The 25,655-nt window shown below is 41.1% G+C and overlaps 1 protein-coding gene across 1 annotated transcript in view; it reads right to left on the reverse strand.

Annotated features, from left to right (window-relative positions):
- Positions 1–25,655, reverse strand: part of CDH13 (cadherin 13) — an 897,713-nt gene that overhangs the window by 102,128 nt on the left and 769,930 nt on the right. The window contains exon 8 of the mRNA XM_016197002.2: positions 20,415–20,555. Coding sequence (XP_016052488.1) covers positions 20,415–20,555 — 141 coding nt within the window. The remainder of the gene's footprint in view (positions 1–20,414; positions 20,556–25,655) is intronic.

The following is a 25,655-nucleotide window of genomic DNA, read 5'->3' on the forward strand; positions in this document are numbered from 1 at the left end:
CCTTTCCCCACCAACATGTCACATGGTAAAAATGATAAGCCATGTCTGAAATCACAGGATGGTCACAGAGCCCAGGCAAATGAAGTTACATGATGTTTTTCTCTAAGCAACAGGGCCAGGGCAAGAAAAAACAACGACACAGAATCTTATTAAAGCCCTAAGCGCAAGATGCATTTATAGATGCAGAGCAGATTTCCATGTCAACCTAGAAACTCCAGCAAGTTTTACTGCCCATTTATGGCAGAATCTCAGAGAATTCTTCAAGGGGCAGAATTCTGTCACATAACCTGAGAGCTTCATTCTGTATCCTTCCAACTTATACTCATTGGTTGCATTTTCTGGGTACAAAATGCCTTCCTTATGTTTCCCTTGAACCATGCCAGCAAACGCCACAACTGAGGAAGGTGGGGGTGTTCTGTAATTTCAGCCCAACTGTTACTGGGCAGGGATGTGTCTCTGGGAGGCTATCATCATTACCACGGCCCCTTTATTGAGTCACATGAGGGGCACTATGCTCACCATAAATTACTGGCTTGACACTTGACATTGAGATGCTCTACTTTATTTAAAATTTTTAAATTTATTGATTTTTGACAGAGAGAGAGAGAAACACTGATTTGTTGTTCCACTTATTTATGCATTTATTGGTTGATTCTTGTATATGCCCTGACCGGGGATCGAACCAGAACTCTTGGTGCTTTAACCAACTGGGCTACCTGGCCAGGGCCTCTACTTTATTTAAAATATGTTGTTGTTTTTGTAACTGATTTTTAGAGAGAGAGGAAGGGAGAGAGATAGAAACACTGATGAGAGAGAAACATCATCGATCAGCTGCCTCCTTCACGTCCCCTACTGGGGACTGAGCCCGAAACCTGGGTATGTGCCCTGACTGGGAATAGAATTGGTAACCTCTTGGTTCCTGGGTCAACACTCAACTCCTGAGTCACACTGGTTGGGCTCTATTTTATTTAATTCTTATTACAAGGTGGGTACATTTATCTCCATTTTACCAGTAAATAAATAAACAAACCAGATCTCAGAGAAGTTAAATAGTATGTCTAAGCTCACCCAGTCAGAGAAATGCCAGTGCAGGGATTTAATGCATATCTGGGGTTAACACGTGGGGCTTCAGAGCTGGCTAAATATTCATTAACACAAGATGAATTTAATTGCCTCCCACTGTTGGTCCTATGATAACAGGCAGCCCATGGAAGTAAGGGTGATCTGCGGGCCCTGTAAAAGATGGGAGCTAACACACATTTAGGTAACCGACACTGCTTTTTAACGTTGATGGTCTGAGACTGTCCGGTCTGCCTCAACAGAGTCAAGGCTTGTTGCAAGGCCCTCCCCTGCATCTGGGGTGTCTGCTCACATGACTCTCTTGTCAATCGTCTACAAAGATGGCCAAAGAGTTTCCCAATTGGATGTTGGGTTGTTCCACTGCCTTGCTCTCGTTGAATAGCCTTGAAGAGATGGGATTTAAATTGTGTCGAAGATATTAGTCTAAAGTGAATGAAGTGGAGAGTAGACTTCTCGTTTATGTCCCCAGAGTGATAAATGAGGGAGTGTAATTTTTTTTCTAAGGCAAAGAAAATGGGAAACCAACGTGGATTTCAGACACATGAGAAATAGCTTATGAATTTAGATGATAGCTCGGCAGAAATAAATTGTACATCTGTTCATTCATTTTAATAAAGTGGAGAGATGGCACGCTGCTGGAGCCCTTGGAGAACCCTGGGTTTTTAAAATTATGGTCCTATAATAGTAGCATTAAAATTTGTAATGCAGCCAGTGGTTTCAGAATTGGAGGGAAAATTCATTTATAAAATAAAAGTTCCGACTTTGGAATGTAAATGGGAAAATGCAATTTTTCTCGGCCAGATACGAATTAGTCCTGGGAGGGTACTGCAACATCTTGACCATAAAATATATTTTTAAAATCTTATGAGAAAGTTTTCAGACTGCTGACATAACTTCTTTGGGCAATCTCTATTTAGGTAAATTGCGCAGGTATGAAACATACGTAAACTGGCTTTGTTCTTATGCCTTGAACTTGGTCCTTCTGGTACAGGGCAATTATAGATTAATATTTACACTTGAAATGAGCCTAGCCTGTTAAAAATACAAAAATTATTTTTATTCACTAGTAGAAACATAAGGAAGAGAATTTTTATACTATTTTCTTATTATATGTGAGCCTTAGGCTTGATTTGGGGGAAAATACAACAGTCCTGATTGTAGGTTTCCCTGCTGACTTTAAAACCCAGAGCATTATTAAAATTTCTTTAAAATAGGTATTAAGCCCAAAGAAAGCTTTTAGGTGGAATTTCAATTTTATTTTACAAATTGGCTGCTCAGGTTTTCAGGTGGGAGAGAAGTATAAATGAATCAGCGGTGCATCTGGCCATGGATAACACAGGTCCAGTGAGGAAAACCCCAGACTGCCTCAAATAGATTTTATTCGCCTCCTGATGAAATACTGAATGGATATAGGTGACACATTTCAGCCTATAACTCCGCAAATAAAAGACACACAGATCATGAAGGGGCTGTGTTTAGTCTTAGAATTGAGGGCAACTAGCTATTGTCTTAGGTCAGCTTTTCCCAAAGATGTTAGACATTCTCCCCAGGTTTGTGGGAATGCAGATATCTCATGAGGTCTCATGGATAAGACGTCTGGGATCTTACTCATCCACACAGACAACAGGGATGGGACAAAGGCCAAAAATAGGCTGTCCGAATTCCTTGCAGGCACGATGATGGTGTGGGAGATGAAGGAAAAGACCTCAGAAAGTTTTGCAATAAACTTATTTTCTTAACCAGTGCTTAGAGTTTGAACTAGTCAGGTCAGAGGCCTCCTGGGAGTTCTGTTTTTATATATCTGTGTTGACCTATGTCTAGTTTCTTAAGCTGCGTTGCTGAAAGTGAGCTTACTGGATCAGTGACTAGAAATCTTAAGGTTTTGATAGTCTATGATCCAGACTCCACTCTTGAGCACAGCTCTGCTGCCTCCTCTGGTGGGGCCTATTTTGAACTGGAAACAGGGGGCAAAGTCATCTGCTGAGAAAGAGAGATGGACAAAAGAGAGTTTTGAAGTGAGCAGGGAAGGTTGAAATCAACCACCAAGCAAGTAGCAAAAGGGGCTGTTTAGAGTTAAATAGAGAAAAAGGAAGACCCGACTTCCACACAGGCTAAGACACTATATGTTCATGACTTGCATTCAAATATCATCTACTGATCCACTCATCTTTAAATCCCCCTGCCACAGTGCCTGGTTCATAGTAGGTGCTTAATTAATGCTCATGGAATACCTGAGTGTCAACTATCCTAAACACTTTCAGGCCCCTCATGCAGTTATCTCTCCAGCACAATATCTTGGCAACACAATCACAACCCCATTATTCACAGCAAGTCCCCAGGACAGATCCCTTTCGTAACACATCCAGATGGCTGATGGTTTCCCTGTGTTCCTTGGGCCTCTGGCATCAAGTCTGGCCTCTCAGCACAGTTGCAAAGATGAAAAATATGAAACAGCAACACGCTGAGTGGCAGAATTGGCTAAAGAAACAACCAGCCAGGGATAAAAAGCAAACCTGTCCCCTCACATGCTACCTGTGGCAGGACTGCTCCGAGGGGAAGGCCCTCCATTAACCTGCCTTAGAGATGCCACATTTTCCGCCCCACCTCAGTCATGCAATCACTTGTTTGTCTCCTACCACCCCACAAGTGCAGGTTGACCTTGTCTTTTCTGATTCACAGGCCCTTGGGCTGAGATGCCTCCTGGAGAAAGCTCCAGACCTCCCCTTCCAAAGTTCAGGGTGGGGATGGCTTGGACTCCTTGAGCTAACAGCACCTGAACCCCACTGTCCCCTTGGGGGGAGATGGGCAGCTGAGCTCCACCTTAATAGCAAGTGAATGACACCCACCACTTTTTGAAAGCAGAAGTGGAAATTTCCAAGAGAAGATAACTTATTTTTTGCAGGCCTCAGAGGTAAATATCAAATCCCAGGACGGGCGGAGGAAAGTAGATAGTCCTGTCATAGTGAAACCAGGTAGCAGGCCTGGAATCTTGTCAGTCATAGTCACTGGCAAGTGGAAGGGGGGATGGAGAGAAGGAATCTGCCAAATACAAATAATGCCTCTCCCACTGTACAGGGTGTAAAAGGACATCCTTTAAATACATGCACATCTGGGGCTTCAGAACTCAGGGGCCAATAAACTAGTTGGAAGGGACTAAGCATCTCCTGAGACTATGGATCTTCGAAGAGAACACAGGGCTCATAATTTCGGCTTAAAGTTCTCTCTCTCTCTCTCCCCCTCTCTCTTTCTCTCTCTAACACACACATTTTTCTTTAGGTGAGGAATGGGGAAAAATGATAACTTACACACAATGGTGTGCTGGTAAATGTTTAACAACTGGCTCTTCAGGGGGAAAAAAGCCCTGGTCTGTAGTTTGTGTCATACCCCTGCCATGGCTGATTTTAAGCTACCAACATGATGTCACCACACAAAGAATTGAGAATAGATACAATTAATCAGCTCTTGAGAAGCTAGTGCAAGGTGTCCCCAGCACACGCCTGCTTATACGACCAGACTAAGGTAACTGATTCACGTTCACACAGGTTCTGAAACAGATGGAAATGTAGCTCCAATCTGTGGGCACCCCTTTCTTTGGGGAACCATCCCATCCCTTGAGGTCCCACTGGTGCTGTCAAGCACAGGCCTCACTTTTTCTCCCTTAAACTAGGGATGGGCCAATCATTTCATCATTCCCTGGCACTTGATATCTGGTCTGAGGTGGTTCTGTGCCCCAGTACAACCCATCAAAGCCTTTCTATGAAGATGAGTGTTTGGATCTGGGCAAGAGGGTATGTGTGTCTTTTGTACATAAGCCATGGGGACATGAACTTAGAGCCACCAGGGGCCATCTTACCTGACAGAGGAGAGGGCCTACCAGATAATAAAGCCAGTGCAGGGAGATAAGCACGGTCGAGAGACAGTGGTCTATAAACAGCATTCTGACGATGCCGTCTGAGCCCTGGAGGCAGCGCGCCTGAAGTGAGAAAGCCCTTGGACTTCCCAGCGATGGGAACCACTGCGTCCCTAGTGCCGAGTACCGTGTAATGTCCCATGAGGAGCACTGACGCAGCGCCTGGTGATGAGTGCCAATCCTTTCCAAGGTTCGCCCACCCTAGCTCAAGGCGGGTCTCTGCTTCCAACAACAGAATGAGTGCAAGCTGATGATCTTTAACTCTGGAGAAACTACGAGCAGATTTTCTTGTGGAAGAGTGAGCCTCTAGTGTCAGCCTTACCCGAATTGATTTGTCTTTTCGGTTGCCCAGGGTTGAAGGAAAAAAGGTATTTTGACCATTTTTTACACAAGGTGGTACAAGTGGTCATTTCAGTTCTCTAGGGTTTGTTGAGACTCTCCTCTGAGTGACAGGGCCCAGCGCCCATCGTGTGGGGGGCCAGCAGCGCCTGGCTGCAGTAAACCAGACAGCTATCCAGTTCTGGCTGTGATACACAGATTTACAGCACCGAACGGAAGCTGTGTTAAACCAAGCATCCAGGGGCGATTAGCAAAGGAATCCGTTCCTGTCTGCAGAGCTGCTGGGAAAGAGTGCTGTTTTTTAGATTTGATTTAATGCAACAGATATTCTCCGGGCTCCCTCTGTGTCCACCACTCTGACCGAAGGGGAAGATTGTGACAAATGAAGCTGTGTCTGCCCTCAGGGAGCTCCAGTCTGGAGGAGGCAGAGATGGATACCTATGATGCTGATCCAATGCGTGCTGGGAAGAATACTGTGGCTGAGGCGGGAATAAACCGCTGGAGAAGCACAGGTCATAGAGAGCCACTTAATTCTGATTGGGAGGTTTGGGGGGAGAGTAAAGGAAACGCATGGCTTCCTGAAGTCTGTCACTGGGGCAAGAGACTCACAGAGGGTGGGCCACCTCTCCGCCTATCCCCGTGCTTACGCTGCACAGGCTAGCCCCAGGTTCCCCTCTCTGCCTCTCAAACATCTCTTGTGTGACTCAGGGCCTTTGCTCACGCTGCGTGCTCTGCCCAGAATGAGCCGTCTTAGCATGACTTCTCCTCACTTCATTTAGCAAACCCAGGACTTAAAGGGTGACCTCACCTTTCCAGATCCCAGATGAGGTCTGTTCTCCTCAGCTCATGTTTTTGAAGCTCTCTTAATTTATCTGTGGGGCACACCCCTCTGGCAATACGTTAATATCTGCCCTCCCTGCTAATGCTCAAGAAGACAAGGCCTTGCCCATCTGATTTAAATCTCCAGCCTTCAGCTCACTGCCTGGGTTAGATAAGCATGCGGTGAGCACATGAATGAAAGAGCTGAGGCCGCTTTCAACCCTGTTAACTCAGAACAAGTATATCAAATGCACAAAGACGGGTGAACTGAAAACGCACATTATCTCACTAATGATTATGGAACGGCAGTAACGACAGTCATAAATTTAAAAGATTTCAAAATTGTTATCAGAGATAGGAGACTAGTATAAAAATGACCCTAGTTAATGAACCGAAGTTTTTCTTGCTTTATAGGCCTTTGCCCGAATTCTCCAGTGAGTAAAACCTGGATTTCAATCAAGATATCTAGTAATTGGTGTGCCATTAGAAGCTATTGACAGCAAAGGAGGGAGATTTCACATCTGATATGCACATGAATGTATGTAAAGGGGAAATGTCAATATATTTTCAAGAATAGTGCTGTGCCCAACACAGGCGATTTGACTTGGTTGGTGAGGTCTTCTAGCAGAAGGCTAGCTTGTCAGGGGTTTGGCTTCTTTCATGTCTGAATCCCATAGGGTCAGGCAATGTGTAGAAACTCAGGGAGTATACAGTGTAGTGGTTGAGAGCTGCTCTGGAAGCAGATGCCCTGAGTTGGCATCCTTGCCTCACCACTCTGGAACCCCAGGCATGTTTCTTAACTTTCCCATGTCTCAGTTTCCTCATCTATGAAATGGGATGATAAGATTACATATGTTGTAGGGCTGTTGAGAATCAAATGAATTAAGATGCCTAAAGCATTTAGAACAGTGCCTCGCCCGGAGAAGCACTTAATGACTGTTAGCTTAAAAAAGTTGGTTTTATGGATGAAAACATTTTTCAATCTTTGCTCATAAGAAATGATTATTACATTTACCCACTAGATCCATCAAAATAAAGATATAAGCCTGCTAATCAAATTCATTGGCTATTAAAAGACCACCCCCTTTTTTAACTTAAAGAAATCGTGGAGGGAGAAACAGTAGCTTAGACTTGCCCTGGCGAGCCCACTCTTTGAGTGCTGTAGTTACACCCAGGACTTGCTCAAAACACTGTCCTCCTCTGAGTGGAGAGTCAAGTGAAGCAACAGGAAGGGGGAAGGCAGTGAGTTGAAGTTCGAAAAGTTGAAGTAGAGCTGAGACTAGAGGTTACAAACCCGGTTTCTCCAGCAAGCCCCTGGTGTACAAGTGTAACGACAAAAATGGATGGCTGGTCCCTGAGCCCTGGCAAGCAGTCCCAGGGAGCTGACTGGAAGGGCAAGACCATGAAGGAGCAATATCAGAGCCAAGGCCGAATCAGGCAGAAACGCTCTGAGAACTGGGTCTACGGGTGCTGAGCTGGCAAGTGGAAACCCTCTCAGGGTGCTGCAGTAGCTTCGTGTTGGGTTGAAGGCATCTAGACTCTGGGCAAGCTCTTCAGCTCTCTGAACCTGTCTCCACACCCATGAAACGGGTATGGCAGGAGAGTGAACGATGGAGTGTATATAAAGCTCTCAGACCCTGCCTGGCACAAAGCAAATGCTTTGAGATGTTTGCACCGGCTTCTGAATGTTTGTTTAAAGGCACAGAGGACAAAGCAGCAGGTCCAAGAGAGCTGGACACACAGGACCTCTGACAGAATGAACGGCCTTGCCTTGGGTAAGAACTCATCACACATCCGCTGCTGTCGATGGGATGCTTGCTGCGTTTGAGGAAGGACATCGCTTTGAATTTGCAAGGAAAACGGAGATGCAAAGCCGAGAACCTCAACCTCCGGTTCCCCAGTGCCCTCGGGGAAGGAATCGGTCCCCTGAGCCTCAGCTTTCTCCTCTGCACAGGGGTGACCACCAGGCCTCTTCCCTGGACTGTACAGGCATCAGGTGAGACAAAGTATGTGGAGTGTGGAAGGTCTTCATAAGCTTAAAAATGACTATGTGGGTGACTTCTGATGTTGGTTCCCTGCCGCCGGCCTTATTACCAAGTCTGCGAAGGACGTAGGTGGTGGGATCATGTGCGGCTGATGGGTCATCCCCAGCACTCTCCTGACCAGTGATTTACCCCTGTGGACAACAACATTCTGGAGCAGCACGGGGGGTAAGTCTTGGAAAGTTATCTTCTACTCTTTGTAGTGTCCGCCGATGTCTTCTCACCGCACTTTGAGTAAATCCAGCCTCATTGCCTTGCCTGAGCGATCTGGCCCCGGCCATCCTGTCTAGTCTCACATCCCTCGCCCTGTCTCATGCTGCTCCAGCCACACTGACGGCTCTCAGGCTCCCAAGCAAGACGTGCTCTTCCTGGCCTTAGGGGTCTTCACATGGACCCTCCCAAGTCTCACTGTCATGGGTTGGATTGAGTCTTCCCCAAAAGTTATGTTGGAACCCTAACCAGCAGAATCTCAGAATGTGACCTTGCTTGGAAATAGGGTCTTAGCTAGGACCTTAGTCTAGAACCAAGTTAAAATGAGCTATTAGAGTGGGTTCTAATCCAATATGACTAGTGTTCTTATAAGAAGGGGAAAAGTGGGCCAGTGGGTGGATAGATGGATAGATGAGTGCCCTCTGAAGAGCAACAGCACAGTGTCATCATATGTAATGTACAAATACGGTAGATTCAGGAAGGACAGGCCAATGAGGACAGTTTTTATAAATTCCTGTCTTCTCCGCTGTGGGCAGATCAACAGTAAAATAAAATGCTGTCAACCCTGGTAAAACTGATATTCAGCCTGTAACTGAAACAGACTTTAGTTTGGAAACCAATGAATATCTATCAATTCTGGATTGTTGTGTTTAATCCCACTTAGAAGAATGAACCCATACAGAACTGGAGCTGTGGAGTATTTCCTTTTTTGTTTTTAAGCTTGCAGGATGCTGTGTCCTCTCTAACGATTTCTTTATGTATTATTTATTAATGCTGAGTTTTCTTTATTTTTTTACTTTACAGGTAAGGAAGAAGATTTAGGGCTCTCTGCAGTTTATGTAGATTTGCTTATTCACATTTAAAAAGGAATTTAACTCCAACCTTCTCAGCTCTTGGTGCATCGCAGTAAAACGATAAACCTCATGATCAGCTGACTCCAGTTACTGTAAGAACTGAGTTTTCAAGGGCAGCAGCACTTTGTGCCATAATAAACTGGCCTGGCATATGCCATGTGCCTTGAGAGGCGTCCCTCATCTCCAGCACCAGTGGGTTGGATGAGATTCTTCCTCAAGTCCCTGTCAACAACATGCCCCTTTAACTTTTCAATTGCCTTTGCTGCCTACTGTAAAACATTTAATTTACAGCGCATCCACTCATTCATTCACTTGGTCCTATACTACATGCCAGGCTGGGTGCTGCGGCCAGAGCAGGGAACAAAAGAGACAAAGTTTCTCATGGAGCCCACATTCTAACTTGGGGAGAGTGACAATGAATGAACTTAATTATATGGCACATTGGAAGGTGAATATTACATATTGTGTATTAGGAAAAACGTGTATGTAGTAGGATGCATACATATTAGAATACATAATGGAATATTATACAATAACATTCAGTGGTATACATGTGACACTATTTGATACGGAAAAGAATAATTTTTAATAGTATATTAGAAACTGAGACACCATAGGCTGTAATAAGTATTTGCTGCATGGATAATAAACTCATCTCTAAGAATACATTTGATGTCACCCTGTAGTTGTCTCTAGAGGCAGTGATACAGAGGACATGTCCTTTCACATCAAGTATTCAAATGGCATTAGGGGGATACAGTATGGGCACATAATTGAAAGGCGATAATGCTGGGGGCTGCCTCGCATGTGCAGGAAGAAGCAACAGCCTGGTGGGGGAATTTATGATGTGTGTGTTGAAGGATGAGCGGAGCTTTCCAGGTACAAGAGAAGAGAAAGGCATCCCAGGGAGGAGGGAACAGAATGTGCTGTGCTGTCAAGGTATCCAAAGCTTGGCATGTTGGGGAATACGCAGAGCCTCACGGGGCCTGGAGGGAGGCTGTGCCCAGGTGAGGAGGGTGTCAGGCCATCCATGCATAAGACCCAGTGATCTTATTTCGAGCACTGCTCAGTACAAAATGGTTTCCAGGTGCAGCGTGGGTTTGGATGTTTCATTTTCCAATACGCTCCATTTTTCTTGCTCTTGGCTTTCTATTTTTGAACTCAAATACTCATTCCGCAAGTTACATTATGAAAGTGCAGTAATGTTACATTCTTAGAGTTAAGAAAAAGAGATGCTGTGTAGCTTTGTGGTTGTTGCTCTTACTGCGAGGATACTGTCTTTGAATAGCAGCAGATGGGTGAAATCTTCAGAGGCCACCGTGCTCTGGAGTGGCTCATGGGTGAGACTGCCAGCTGCAATAAAAGACTGCTTTTATTGCTGCTGGGTTGCTGCTGACCCTCTGATCATAAGCAGAGGGTTAGCAGAGGCACATAATTTGCATAGAGTTTCACACAGGAATCATGGGGATCAGCACATCAAGAAAATGATTATAAAAGAGTGATTAATGCAATAAATCACTGGCTGTCTGGTCTACCTCCACAAGAGACGTGAAGAACCAGCCATATATTAGATTTTTTTTCACTTAAAAAAATCCAGACATTTTGACATCACACAGTTTATAATCAGCACAAGCGTTTTCAACAAAGCAAAATCTATCACCTTGCTGTCTATGAACAGTTAAATCTGGGAACGCACCCACTACCCATCTTCTTGGCTGGAATAATTCTGTTTGGATGATGGCTTCTATTTATAGGACACTGATTATATTTGTACAAATGATTCCCTTCCCTCTCTTTTAGTCAAGAAATCCAGCTGTAGACCTGCTGTTTCAAGAGCCTCTGAAATTTGAACATTAGGAGATTAATTGATGATTTCATGTTTTTCGGTGACCTTGGTACAGGAGAAGAGAGCAATGAACTCACCCCTTCCAAGTGAAGATAAATGGGTTACGTGGGTGTTGGGTGTTTTGCAGCTAACCCCTCTTCTATTATATGATGGAAAGTCGGGAATGCAATTTACAATAGATGGCTTCTAAAGTCCTTGGACAAAGTATTGTCTTGGACAAAGATGGAGCAGGAACTTATGTAATCATGAGCGATGTTACTGTTTTCACAGTTGGAAATTGGTGGTACCCATGCACTGAAATTACAAAATTCTATTCTCTCCAAATATTCTATTTCTTTTTTTACATATTTGTATTCCCCTATCACACTGCACAACACATGGGATGAAGATCCCAATAGTGTCTGTTTGGTTTCATTTAAAACTTCAGCCAAATAGAAAACTGTCAGATGTGTGACTTCACAGCATCACAGAAAAAAAGTCTCATACATTTCACCATTATGGCTATAAAAAGCATCATGGGAAAAGGGAGTCTGGACTATTTGGAATAACATTTAATCATCTTTAAAGATTTATCTGGTTGTTAAAATGTCTTGGACTCCACCCTCCAGAAAAGTCACTTGAGTCAGATAATTGAAATGGGTTCGATATTCTAAGAAATATGTGGTTGACTTTCTGGATTAATCTCTATTGAACAAGCAGAATGTGTAATTATGTGGTCAGTGTCCAGACATAGGCACGTCTGAATTTAAAGGGCTATCCTAAGGGAAATAAACTGTTATGGAAGTAGGACAGTTTCATTTAAAGCACTCAAATACACTGCATGGAGTTCTGGAGGAGTGGATAAATATTCACTTCAGTTGGGACTTTTGGTAAAAGATAGCACATAAAGGCACAAGTCCTATTCATACTTGGAAACACCAAACTACCAAAAACAAATGAAAGGATTCAAAAGAGTTATGAAAATTCCACATATTCTGGCCAAGTCAAGAGTGAGAAAATCAGAAAGCAAAGCTTGCCTCTGATTATGTAGTTCAACTCCCTTGGAGATCGAGTCACTTAATTATCAACATCAAGGAGGAGACACAAAATACCTGTATTTAAAATTTTTTTTTTTTTTTTTTACCAAAATGAGTTGATTTGGAAGCAAATTGTATGAGAGTGGATGGGCACTGTCAAATCATTTAATTATATCTCTTCAATCCATATTTTTCATGAAAATATTATCAGATTTTGTTCCACAGTGAATGCAGTACACACAATGTCTACTGCTTTTCTCTGATACTCTAGATTAAAAAATTAATCCAAATATTTTTCTTTGTTTATGTTAATTTGGGCAAGCTTCTTCTAGACCATCCCTCAAACCTAGAATAACTCATGAATATGGACTTAACACAAAACCCCTATCTATCTGAAAGCACTAGAAAACTACCAAGGCATCCAGAACTTAAGGGTCCAGGACCCTGCAGAGAAGGGAAATTCACTGAAGTGATGCCAATGTTCTATGAAACTTTCATCCTTAAGTCATTTTATAAATTGTAAAAACACAGGGACAAGAGGCTTAGAATATGAGCAGAAAGTACTGGCTCAGAGACCAGGAAGCTGAGCAGAGCTTCCAGGAGTCTCATGGGACTGAGAACACAACAACTAAAATTCAGGGTCTTGAAATTGTAAGAATCCCTGTAACTATGCCAAACTTTCAGTTAGGACCCCAGAAAGCTGTACCTGAGGAGTAAGGGAAACCAGGGTAAGTAGACTAGCTCTCACACCAGACTGAAACCCAACTACGAACCAACTTAATCCTAGACTGATTTAAAGTAATCTTTTTCTACTCTTATTGGTTTACAAAAAGCAAAAGTAAGTCCTTTTTGGAGGAATATAAGATCATCCAGAGCCTCAAATTATCTCAAAATTTCTGATATGTTATTCATAATTAAATTAAAAAAATTCTAGGCATGCCAAGACTATAACAGAAGACCAAAAATCAAAAGAAAAATATTAGAAATAGCAATAGATTTAGAAGTGATCTAGATATTAAAGTTATCAGATATTAAATTTGAAATAATTCTGAGTAAAATATTTTAAAAAAGAGATCAATGAAAAATTTCAGCAGAAAATTTCAATCTATAAGTAAATGGAAATTATATTTAAAATATAAGTGGAATTAAGAAATCAATAGATGGGTATAATAGTAGATTATACATAATAGAAGAGAGGACTGATTAACTGGAAAGATCAATAGATAGAAACTTAACATATATATCATAGAGTCTAAGAAGGAGATAAAATGGGTCAAAAGAAATATTTGAAAGGTAGGTTATGAATTGAGATGTGTAAGGAACAATTTTGATAAACAAAATTAAACCGTACCTCAGCACTAAAAGTATTGCAAAGTAAAGACAAATAAATGTTATCAAAAGCAACCAGAGAAAAGAGCCACATCTCTTTCAATGAAGAATAAAGTAATACTGACAGCTGACCTTTCAAAGAATGTTAATAGATGGCAGAAGTCAATGGAATGGCATCTTAAAAGAGCTTCGAGAAAATAAGCGTCAACTGAGATTCTGCATGTAGTGAAAATATAGTTGAAAAACTCAGGCAACAAAGACGTTTTTAGAAAACCAATCAAGGAAAGAATCTGTTGCCAACATACCTGCACTATTTTTTAAATAAAAAGGAATTTTTTATCATAAGGACAATTGTCCCACATGGAAGCACAGAAACATGAAGGAATAAATAACAATATAAAGAATAATATATAAATGGGCAAATAGAAATAATATTTATTAAATAATATTCTTGTGAAAGTTAAAATATATGTAGAATTAAAACCTATGATAACAATATATCAAAAGACAAAAGACAGGAGAGAGATAAAGTGAGTTCGGATGTTCTAGGGTTTTTACCACTGTAGTATCCATGAAGTAGTAAAAATGCTAATTTATATTCGATTTCATAAGTCAAGGATGTATTTCTCATAAACTACTATAAGAATATGAAATGAAGTATAACAAATAGTTATTAGAGCAGGATGTGAAATGATAAAAAATAATTCAGAAAGAGGTAAGAAATGAGAGAAAAAGAAATATTTTAAAAGGCGGAATAGAAAATAAACATTAGGATTGATCAATTTAAACCCAAATATTTGGCATTTGCATTAAATTGAAATGGACAAAATGACCAAAGAGAGACAACCAGACTTATCAGTATTGATTAAAAGAATTAAAGACGCAAATATATGCTGTTTATAAGAGATACATTCTAAACATAAGATTACAGAACTTGAGAGAGGGATGGAAAGAAACAGACCATGATGACAGTAACTAAAAAAAGCTAGGATAGTTGTTCTAATACCAGGTGAGGTAAACACTAAAGCAAAAAGCATTTCCAGAGGTAGGGAGCTAAGTTTTGTAATAATAAAGGGTCAATGCATCAGGAAAATACAACAAGTTTAGATTTGTAGGCACTTAAAAACACAGCTTCAAATATTCAAAGAAAAACCTGATGTAACAAGAGAAATAGATGTCTATAATAATAGATATATCTACTCTTTCAGTAACAGAGAGAATAAAAAGATTACAAACATATACAGAAGATTTGGGCATAGAATATTAAACTGTTGAATTCCCATTATTTTCGAGCGCACATGGACCATTTATCAAAATTTATCACATGCTGGGCTGTACAGCAAGTCTCAGCAAATATAAAATTACTATAATCATAGAGAATATATTCTCTCACCACTGTGGAATTAAGCTGAATATCAGTAACAGGAAAATAAGAAGGAAACCCTTAGATAGGTGAAGTTAAGCAATATACTTCTAGGCAATGGCGGCTGGGAGGGGTTTTAGGAAGCTTCTGAGCTGCTGATCAAGTTCTATTTCTTGATTTGAGTTTCATGTTTGAGTTGAGAATAAAAATCACTCAGTATTAGAGTACTTTTTTGTATGGAAGTTTTATATTTGTTAAAAAGAGGTCTGTAAATATTGAGTGAGCCATATTAATTGAAATTTAGAAAGACATTTTGAAAAGTTTCAATAAAACAAGTGAGAAATTGTAGATTCCTAATTTGGAGTAATGTTATTTTTTCATGCTAACTATTAAGAAATTGGGAAAAAATTCAGATAAAATGGATTGTACATGAATGTTCATTGCAGCATTATTCAAGATAGCCAAAATGTTGAAACAGCCCAAATGTCCCTTAACGGATGAACGGATAAACAAATTGTGGTATATCCATATAATGCAGTATTATTCAGCCATAAAAAAAAAGTTCTAATAAATGCTAAAACCCTGAGGAAACTTGAAAACATTATGCTATATGAAAGAAGCCAGTCACAAAACATCACATAGTACATGATGACATTTATATGAAATGTCCAGAATAAGCAAGTTCCCTGGAACACAAAAAAGATTAGTGGTTGCTAATTAGCGGGGATGTGAAGAATGCTAACAGGCATGAGGGTTCTTCTGTAGTGACGAAACGCTCTGAAACTAGGTAGTAGTGATCATTGCACAACTCTGAGTATACTAAAAGCCAATCAATGCATTGTATATTTTAAACAGTGAACTTTACAGTATGTGAATTACATCTCAATAAAACTTGTTAAAAAATTAATGAAATATGAAGCAAAGGTGATACAGGTAAGGAATGAAATCAATCCATGTAATCCTGACGTCATTCTGCATCAGATAATTCATTAAGAGGAAAAATTTCTAACACAAGAAATAAAATAGCTCTGTTGACTGTTTGATAAACCTATTAATGAAGAGAAGTGAATCATAATAAGCACATTGATAAAGATTTAAATTTCTTGCAATTTGACCTGCCGTACTGATATCAAAGATAACATAAAGCTCCTCATATACCTCACCACAAGGACATGAATGGCGTGGTTAACAAGAGCCATCAATTTAAATATTAGTCTTTATCAAGAACATTTGACATTGCATAACTCATATATATATGTATATACATATATATGTGACAGAAACTTGATAGACTTTTTCAAATTTAAAAATTCTCAAAATTTATATAAATTTTTCAATAATGAAATGTGTTGTGAAGGTGAAAAAAATGTTTCAAAACCCCCAGTAATACAGAGCAAGTTCCAATCAATCTGCTAGGGAAAAGATTAGACATTTTGTTCTTTGTCTATAGAAAATGGTGTTACATAATCATTATATAGAGGAGACCATAGAGTTTGCAGTCAACATGTAAGAGAACAGGTATTAGAGGGTGAATGAGACAGGTAATTAATAAAATATTTTTTTATTATAAAAGCTAATAGTCCAAAGGAAAATAAGATTCCTGAGGCATCAAGTTCTTGAAGGCCGGGCCCTGGCTGTTAGGAACTGGAGACGGCCCCCAGCACCCAGTTGGTATTTGCCAGGGGCTCAGCTTCACCCTTCACCTTCACCCCGCTGTGAAAGCTGGAGCATTTACCCAGTCACCTCTCATCTTCTAGATGAACAGGGCCTTTTACGTTTTATGCCATTTTTACTGCAGGTATTATAATGTTGTAGCTCAAACACTGAAACTTTTACCTTAGAAAGAATTCATCAAATGGAAAAAAAAAAAATCCTAAATTATTAAGTCTAAATTTCTGGTTGCCATTTTAAGGTAAAATCTGAAAAATCAATTGATTGAATAAATGAAGAAAAACTCAATGTCTTTCTTAAAGAAATTTTAAAATCATTTGCAAGCACATTCTTTTAAAATTAATGGGGGATTTATTAATCTTCATGATCTAGAGTTTAGAAATTCATGTGAAATTTCTAGAGTATTCATGTGAAAATATGAGTAATTCAGTAGGTATTTGTTGAGCATCAACAATGTTCTAGGCACAAATCAAAAGTGATTAAAAATTTTTGAAATTGATTTTTAGAGAGAGAGGAAAGGAGAGGGAGAGAGAGAGAGAAAGATCCATATGAGAGTGAAACATTGATGGGCTGCCTCCTGGGTACACCCCTCAAGGGGGACTGAGCCTGAAACCCAGCTGTGCCCAGACTGGGACTTGAACCAGCAACCTTTCAGTGTGCGGGACAATACCCAACCGACTGAGCCACGCAGGCCAGGGCCAGAAAAGTTTCTTAAAAAAAATAACTTTAGAGAGAGGAATGGACAAGTCACTTTGTTCTAAATGGGACTGAGATTCTCAGCTATAATTCAAACTCTGGGCTTGGACAGTTTAACTAGATATCCTAAAATCATTTCAAAATACCTAAAAAAGTCAAAACTAACAGTTAAAGCCATGTGTTAAAGACTATTAGAAAAACTCACAGAAGATTCTCCATAGGGAGGCTAATGCTTCCAGCCCCCACTTTTTTGAAAGTCAATGACTAAAAATTGATTTCCACATATCAGTAGCAATTTTAAGTATGATCTTGGTTCATCGCACCCAGTGACACAGTTCCTAAATTAAAATGATCTTCAGTAAACATTCAGAAAATACTGAATTTTTCAGTGTCCACTGGGAATGCAACAGATCACTTTAAAGAGAAACTTTACTTTCAACATGGAGGGGAGACGGCCCTTTGGATAAGAATGTCCGCTGGCCTCTTACATTTTAGAAACATTGCTGTCATCATGCCATCACCTTGCCACCACTATCTTCCCCGCCACTGCCTTACCCCACTGTCCTCATCACTGCCGTCCCCATGACCCCCTCCTGATTGTCACCAGCCTTGTCACCCCATCCTCATTGCCAGTACTCTAGAGAATACGAGGTGACCAGCACTTCCTAAGGGCCTTTCATCGTCAGTTCCTGTAACATTCACAAGAACCCAACGAGGTAGGCTTACTAGCAGCCCCGGTCACAGGCGAAGACATGAGAACGGAGACGGTTAACATGCTCGGGTCCCATGTTTGATCAGCAGGATTCGAAGCCTGTTCTGTTCCCAGAACCCACCCCTCCACATCTCGGTTACACCGCCTCTAGCAATCTGGCATCCAAAACATATGGGTCCCTCCTCAACAACAAACATCAGCCTTTCAGGAACATGTTAGAAAGTTTAATGGTAAATTTACTTTATCCAACATCAGACAAAGACTCCTTTGGGACACATACTATCTGAGAGAGAGAGAGAGAATTCGATGCTCCTGCTGGCTATCCATTCCTCTCATTTTATTACTTATGTCTCTCTTTTTTAAAAAATTTATCCTTAATTGATTTTTAGAGAGAGAGAGAGAAACACTGATTTGTTGTCCACTTATTTATGCATCATTGGTTGCTTCTTAAATGTGCCCTGACCGGGGACCAAACCTGCAACCTTAGCATATTGGGATGATGCTGTAACCAACTGGACTAACAGGCCAGGTCCTTATTACTTATATTTCTATTCGAGTAGAACACTAGCTCTGCCCTGAGGGAATCTCAAGCTCACTGTTCAATGTCCATTTGAAGAGAATTTTTGTGTTTTGTCAATATCCATAGGTGAAGGATATATTTTCCATTATGCTACTCAGGGTCTCTTACTTTACATCAAGATCTATATTAATTTTTTTCCCTTGAATTCAGTTGTATTAACAAAAACAAACAACCAAAAATAATTTCTCACAATATTTAGTTCCGAGTCACAGGAGCCTCATGGAAATAATTAATTTCACCCACCTCATAACCTTGATAGGTTTTCTTACTTTAGATTGGGATTATCCAATTTCGATTTTCATTACTACGTCTATATAAGAAAATTACAATATGCTTTGAATTCTTTTTTGGAAATAGGTTCACCAGAAATTCTGCAGATAAACCAGTCTCCCCAGTGAATATTCCATGGGCCATTAGCTCAATGAGACATGATGAGGTGGTCCAGGAAAAATGATTTCCAGGCCGAATATGTCTGAGAAAGCCTACAGCCCACACCGACACTCACAGCTCTTAGAGAAATACACAGCATTTTAAAGCTACCCAGAAGTCCCGCAGGAAAAGAAATCTTTCAAACTATTCAACTCAGTGTTCCCCGCATCTCTTTGACCCTGAAATCTCCCCCGCGCCCCGCCCTCCCTCGGTGTAACTTGTGGAACAAACTTCTTGGAACATCAGTTTGAGAAACGTGGGAGTAACGAGCAATCTGTACGTAGTTACAGGAACACTGCATGGGAGCAAGAGAACGGAGCCGTGCCGGCCACTGTGGACTTTGCTGTTTGAGGCTGGAATCCTGCCCGGGAGCCGGGGATTTCCTCCTGAGTGAGTCATGCAGGGCTGCTGAGGTGGGCGGTCACTGGGGAGCCGGGAGGGAGAGGGCCCGCCTGTCCTGAGCTATCTGGGACAGTCCCTGAACTCTTGAGAGAGGATGGGGCAACTACAAATGCAGACATGGGTCTTTTCTCTGACCGCCTGGGAGGGTGGGGAACCTCAGGGCAGACGAGGGAGCACAGCACTGCGGCTCGGAGCACGGCTCCCAGGGGGCTGTGCTCATGTCCCACTTCTGCCGTTGACTCTGCCCAGGACCTTGGAGCAGGAATCTAGATTCTCTGAGCTTAAAATCAGCTCCCTCATTGGTAAGAGGTTAATGAAACCAACCTCGCACAGTTAAATAAGGCAATGGATGGAAGCTGGAGAGCCTGTAGTGGTGAGGGATGCAGAGGAAGGCTTGGCAAATGGCAGGGCTGCCATCACTGAATCCTTGGCCCTGGTCATGACCTGTGACGAGACCATGATCTTAGCACATTTCCATCAGATGCATAGTGCAAACGTCTTCCTGGTTGGATACTAATTCAGCAACTGAGAATGTAATTTTGTGTACTCAGCCTATCCCCTGAAATTGCTCCTCTGGAATAAATGGGAAACAACACCCACGATCTATAATCATAAAAGCATAGGAGCCCAGAATAAAGAATGGCTCTCCCAGACAAGCCAACTTAGTTGTTATTTATAAGCTCCTAGGCCACCTTGCTATTGCCAAGAAAACCTGCTTTACCTTTTTGCAGCTGTTCTGTCTGGTCTCTAGATCTATACTTGCTGAAAAAAATAGTTATTGTTATGCTAAAATCACAATGAGACTCACATCACTCACCACTAAATAGCACCGATAAAACTATGAAAATGGCATTTTGGCATTGAGAGTTATTTTCTCACAGACTTTAACAAGATTCAATGCTTTTGTTCTCATAATGCTCTGGTATTTCCAGCTTTACAAAAAAAAAAAAAAAGATAAAAATGTGAAATAGTATTCTAACAAAACATAATCCTTTCTCCAAAAGGGAGGGTCTTGATTTTGCAGCAGGGAGCCAGCAGGGGCAGTGGTACACAGAATTTAATATTGATCAGCAATCGTGGCGGCGACCGCGAGGGTGGCGTTCAGCAGAGGTTTACCTGTTTCTTGGTGAATTCTGGTGAGTGATCATTCTTGTCGTCAATCAGGATTGTCGCTGTGGCTGTGCCTAGTAACCCATAAAACTGTCCAACCATATCTTGAGCCTCGATGATCAACTCATACTTGGGATTTTCCAGAGTCTACAAAGCAAAAATATGACAGAGAAGAAGGCATTTAGATTCCAGTAGGTGGCAAGCTCTGTGCCCTCCCCCATCTAGGACAGGCATCTTTAATCAGTCATAGCACTTGCACCTACTGTGTATAAATGAGCCTTTGGAATCTCTCCAAAACAAGACAGTCCCTATTCAGAGACGAGTTGGCCATGGGGATGGACTCCATTTTCTGTTCTTATTTAAGGGGACATTCAACACATTCCAGAATGTTTCATTTCTGGGGTTTGGGTATACACTGCATGTTTGATATTTGTCCCCACATGTCATTTCACAGCAACCTCCAGAGTTGGAAATGAGATTAGGACAAAGATGGCAGCCTTAGGAGCTCACACTTACTGAATAATTTGATGGGCCAGGCACTGAATTCCTGTACTTTTCAGAAATCATCGTTAATCTTTGCAACAGGCATATTTAACCACATTTGTTGTTCCCATTTTACAGGTGAAAAAATACCAACTGAGGTTTAGAGTCATGTGCACTGCATTTCTTTCATGTTACTTTTAGTCATTTCAGTGTTTGATGTTATGTTAAATTTAGAAGATGCATTTTATCCAACCATGATCTGATGAATTTAACACAGGCAATATTGCACGATCATCCTTCAATTACACGTTTTTCATTTGAATATTTGACAGACATTTTGCTACCGTGTTTGAACACTCAGAACAACTAACCAAGTGGCCTTGATACCAAGGTGAAGAAGGGTGCTGTGGGTGGCAAGGAACCACACCCGCATTTGAACTGCCTTCTGTTTTTCTTTCTTTCTTAATCCCTTCACCTTTTCCACCCGGCCCCCCACCCCCTTCCCCTCTGACAGCTGTCAGTCTGTTCTCTGTATCTACACATCTGTTTCTATTTGGTTGTTAGTTTATTTTGTTCCTTAGATTCCACATACAAGTGAAATCTTATGGTCCTTGCCTTTCCCTGACTGGCTTATTTCACTTAGACACAGATAACAGTGTGGTGGTTACCAGAGGGAAAGGGGGTGGGGGAAGGGGAGGGAAAAGAGGGTAGGGGGGGTAAACGGAGACAGAAGACTTGACTTGGGGTGGTGAGCACCCTATACAATATACAGATGATGTGTTATAGAACTGTACACCTGAGACCGATAGAATTTTATTAACCAATGTCAACCCAATAAACTCAACAAATAAGTAAATTAAAAAAAAAAAAAAAAAAAAAAAAAAAATAAATAAATAAATAAAATAGAATAAAATAGCCTTCTGCGGTGGATTTGCCTGCCTTGGTCAGCCAGGATACAATTCCTCTTCTGGGAAGGCAACACCTCACATTTCCTTTGGGGACCTTCTGGTTACTTCTCGCTCATGGTGTTTGGGTTGGATTGGCTTTTCCCACCCTCCACGCTGGCCAACTTTTGGAATAAGCCCTGATTGGAAGAAATCAGTAAGTGCACGCCAAGCCAGGGACCTGGTGACGAGTGCAGGCACAGGACCTGTGCTGACAGATGAGAGAAGGAGGCTCTGTTTCCCTGGAGTGAACCTGGAAGCGTTTGGCCCAGGAGCTAGATGCGCCACCTCATGCCACAGCCGAGGTGGGGCAGGGGTGTCTATCCGAGAATGAGGCCAATATGCTGGTCCAATTAGACTTGAACCGCGGAGGAAAAAGTAATGTTTTCCCGTGGCCGCACTGAAGTCACTTCATCATGCCGTGCCCGAAGCCGGCCTTGCCTACGGACTTGCAGCTAATTAGGACATTAATTTTCCTTATTTGCTTAAACCAGTTTGGATGGGTTTCTTAATCACCCACACAGAGAGTTCAAGTTGAACCACTTTCAATAACAAAAATAAAAGGACTTTATTTTTGTTATGGAAGCTCCTACCAGTTGCAAAGTCCTACCAGTATAAAAGCTTCAAAACATTGATTATTCTAAGCAATAATTAAGAAATACCATGGAAAGCAGAGCACAAGAGCACAGTGGGGATCTATAATTTCCCCCAAAGCTGAAAGTTAACACGGGAATTTTTTATAGCTCAATGCTAGCTGTCCCCAAAACTTTTAAGTGTTTTTAAAAGGTGGTAAGCTGTTTGCTCCCCAGGACAGCTTTAACTGGTTGCTTCTTAACTAAGAGCTTCTGAGCTAACTTAAGGAGTCGTTGTTCTGGTGGATGGTTTGGAAGACCCTAAACTCTAGAAGATGAGTGGGATGCTGATACACTCCTTGAACAGGGTTACTCACAATGCTCCCCTCCCCCAGTTTTATTGAAATATAACTGACATGTAACGTCGTTTAAATGTAAGGTATACAACAGGATAACTGGATAACATATACATTGTGAAATGAGCTCTACTGGGATTGAAGGTCACGGAATTCTCTATTTGCTGAGCGCAAACTTAGCACCAAACCCAGCTCTGGGTAATTCTGGTCCTGTCTGGTTCAGTTGGCACTTCTCTGGGAAGGTGCCTGAAATGCCATCGATTCTCAAGCTGATGCCGGACAATCGTTAGCCTAATGTAAGTGACTTTCTACTTACACTGACAAGTTGAACTGGATTTGCTATCTCACATAAATTTTGCAGCTGGTCAATGAAACCAATAAACTGGACCATCTTCAAATTTTTTCCCAAGTGTCTCTAGACATATTAGTCACTAGTCAGTTCTAATTTCTTGTATGACTTTTTACTTTTGTAATAATGTATTGCATGTTTTGGGAAGCATGTACTCATAAAAATAAGAATATGTAGATTTTTTTTCTGATATTGAAGAGATCATGATAAAATTAATATTACTTTTCTCCATGTAATATTATTTACCAACAAAATTCCTTGACATGTTTTAAGGGTTGCATAAAATATAATCATATGCCTAATTTATAATTAACTTCATCTTCTATTATTAGGACTTTAGGTTATTTCTGGTCTTTAAAATTTTTTTAAATTTTTATTTTTTACCTTTTATTGTTGACACCATTACAGATGTCCCCCATTTTACCCCCTTTGCCCACCCCCACCGAGCCCCTAGCTGCCGTTCTTCTGGCTTTCACCACACTGCTGTCTGTGTCCACAGGCTGTGCATACATATCCTTCAGCGAATCTCTTCACTTTCTTTTATCCAGTCTTCCCCACCCCCTCTGAGATTCGTCAGTCTGTTCCATGTATCCATGCCTCTGCTTCTATTTTGTTTGTCAGTTTATGTTGTTCATGAGATTCCACATATTAGTGAGATCATCTGGTATTTGTCTTTCTCTGACTGGCTTATTTTGCTAAGCATAATAATCTCCAGGTCCATCCATGCTGTCGCAAAAGGTAAGAGCTCCTTCTTTGGTACAGCTGCGTAGTATTCCATGGTGTAAATGTCCCACAGCTTTTTGACAATCTAAATAACACTGCGATGAACATCTTTATTCTGGAAGTTTTCAGTGTACTTTGATATATATTTTTTTGAATGACAGATTCCAAAACATGGAATTACTAGGTAAAAAAGTATAAAAATGTTAAGGCTCTTTATTCATATTTCAATATTGCTTTTCAAAAAGATCTTACCTCTTTTCATAGTGGTTCTACCAGCATGTTTAGTTTATGAACTCAGGCATGGCTTGTCGCTAAAGAACAGCCGATCTCGCTCCATGAAGCAAATTGGGGGGCAAGTGTGACTCTGTGATGGTTATCTAACAAGGATGCCAATTCCTCACAGCATTCAGTCTTCTCCAATTTGCAGTACAGGTTGCTTTGGGCGCACACTACGGGGCTGCTTCAAGCACTGAGTGGGTATGTGCTGCGTTGCCTTCGCAGTGTCCACCCATTCCCCCCCCTTCCTCACTCTCAGCACAGGTGGAGTTCAGGTAGGGCTGACACTCTGCCCGATCTAGGGATGGTCACGTCGCTCAGGCCTGGACAATCAGGGCCTCCCATTTCCATGGCCATGTGATGAGCCTGTAATCTAAGTGAGGCCACCAGCGACTGAAACTCAACTCCGGAACGTATTTCTCTTAGAACCCTTAGGTAAAAGATGTCCTCTTTCTGTTGGACTTGAAGGTGGTAGGACATAAATCTGGAGCTGGGAGTGGTCATTTGCAACCACACAGAGAAAGTCAGCTTGAGAAAGAAGACAACACAGATCTGAGTGGTAGAGTTGGGAGTTTTTTTTGTTTTTTTTTTAACCTAATTTGAGCTCTTTTCAGTCATCTTTGAAGCCAGAATTTACCCCTCAGATTTTGTGAGTTCTGTGAGCTAATACATTTCTCCTTTCCTTAAGACATTTAAATTAGATGTTCCGTGAGTAGCAACAAGGGAGTCTTGACTAATATTGCAACGAATGCTATGACCCAATTTCTTCACGAAAGTGTAAGAGCTATCAAATCATACTTCAGCATCACAATAGGCTCTTCACAACAGCATTCCAATCATTTCATGAATACGTTATATTTTTTATAATAGTTCTCCCTCCACAGAAACATTGTTTTTTTTTGGATCAGAGAAAGTTATTATAATTTTTTTCATTAATTTGCGCATCCATTTAATTGGAAGTTATCAAACATCTAGTCAAAGTATCGCGCTGGGTGCTGGGGATATAGGGATGGAAAAATGAGCTCCCTTTCCTCCAGAGGCTCAGGGTGAGGACAGGCATGTTTACATATAATTACAACAAAGCAGATTCATCAGCACACTCTGTCTGCTTATAATGGCACAAAGGAAAGACACATTGGCTTAACTCGTAGTTTAACAAATTTTATAAATAATTTAGAAAAATGAACGAGTCACTTCCCATCTCCTGAAGTAAATAAAACTTTATGACTGCAATGGGAAATATATTGATGAACCTAGTAGAAAATCAATTAGATTATTAAGTAGATAAATTGCAAGGTTTGGGATGAGATGCTCCAAAGGCTCAATTTTCTGGCAAACTTAAGGCTACTATTAAAACATTTTTATTGCTGAAAATATATCCACTTATTGTTAGGAAAAGAGAAATGATACGGCCATTTCTAAAGTGGAAAGGGAGGTTCTCCCCCACCATTCTCCAACCCCATGTCCAAGAGGTAAATATTGTCATTGTAGTTTGTTGTCTCCCTCCTTTCTCCTACACACCACGTGCACACACACATTCTATG

Source organism: Miniopterus natalensis, chromosome 18 (genome assembly GCF_054644295.1).
Source record: "Miniopterus natalensis isolate mMinNat1 chromosome 18, mMinNat1.hap1, whole genome shotgun sequence".
Lineage (NCBI taxonomy): Eukaryota > Metazoa > Chordata > Mammalia > Chiroptera > Miniopteridae > Miniopterus > Miniopterus natalensis.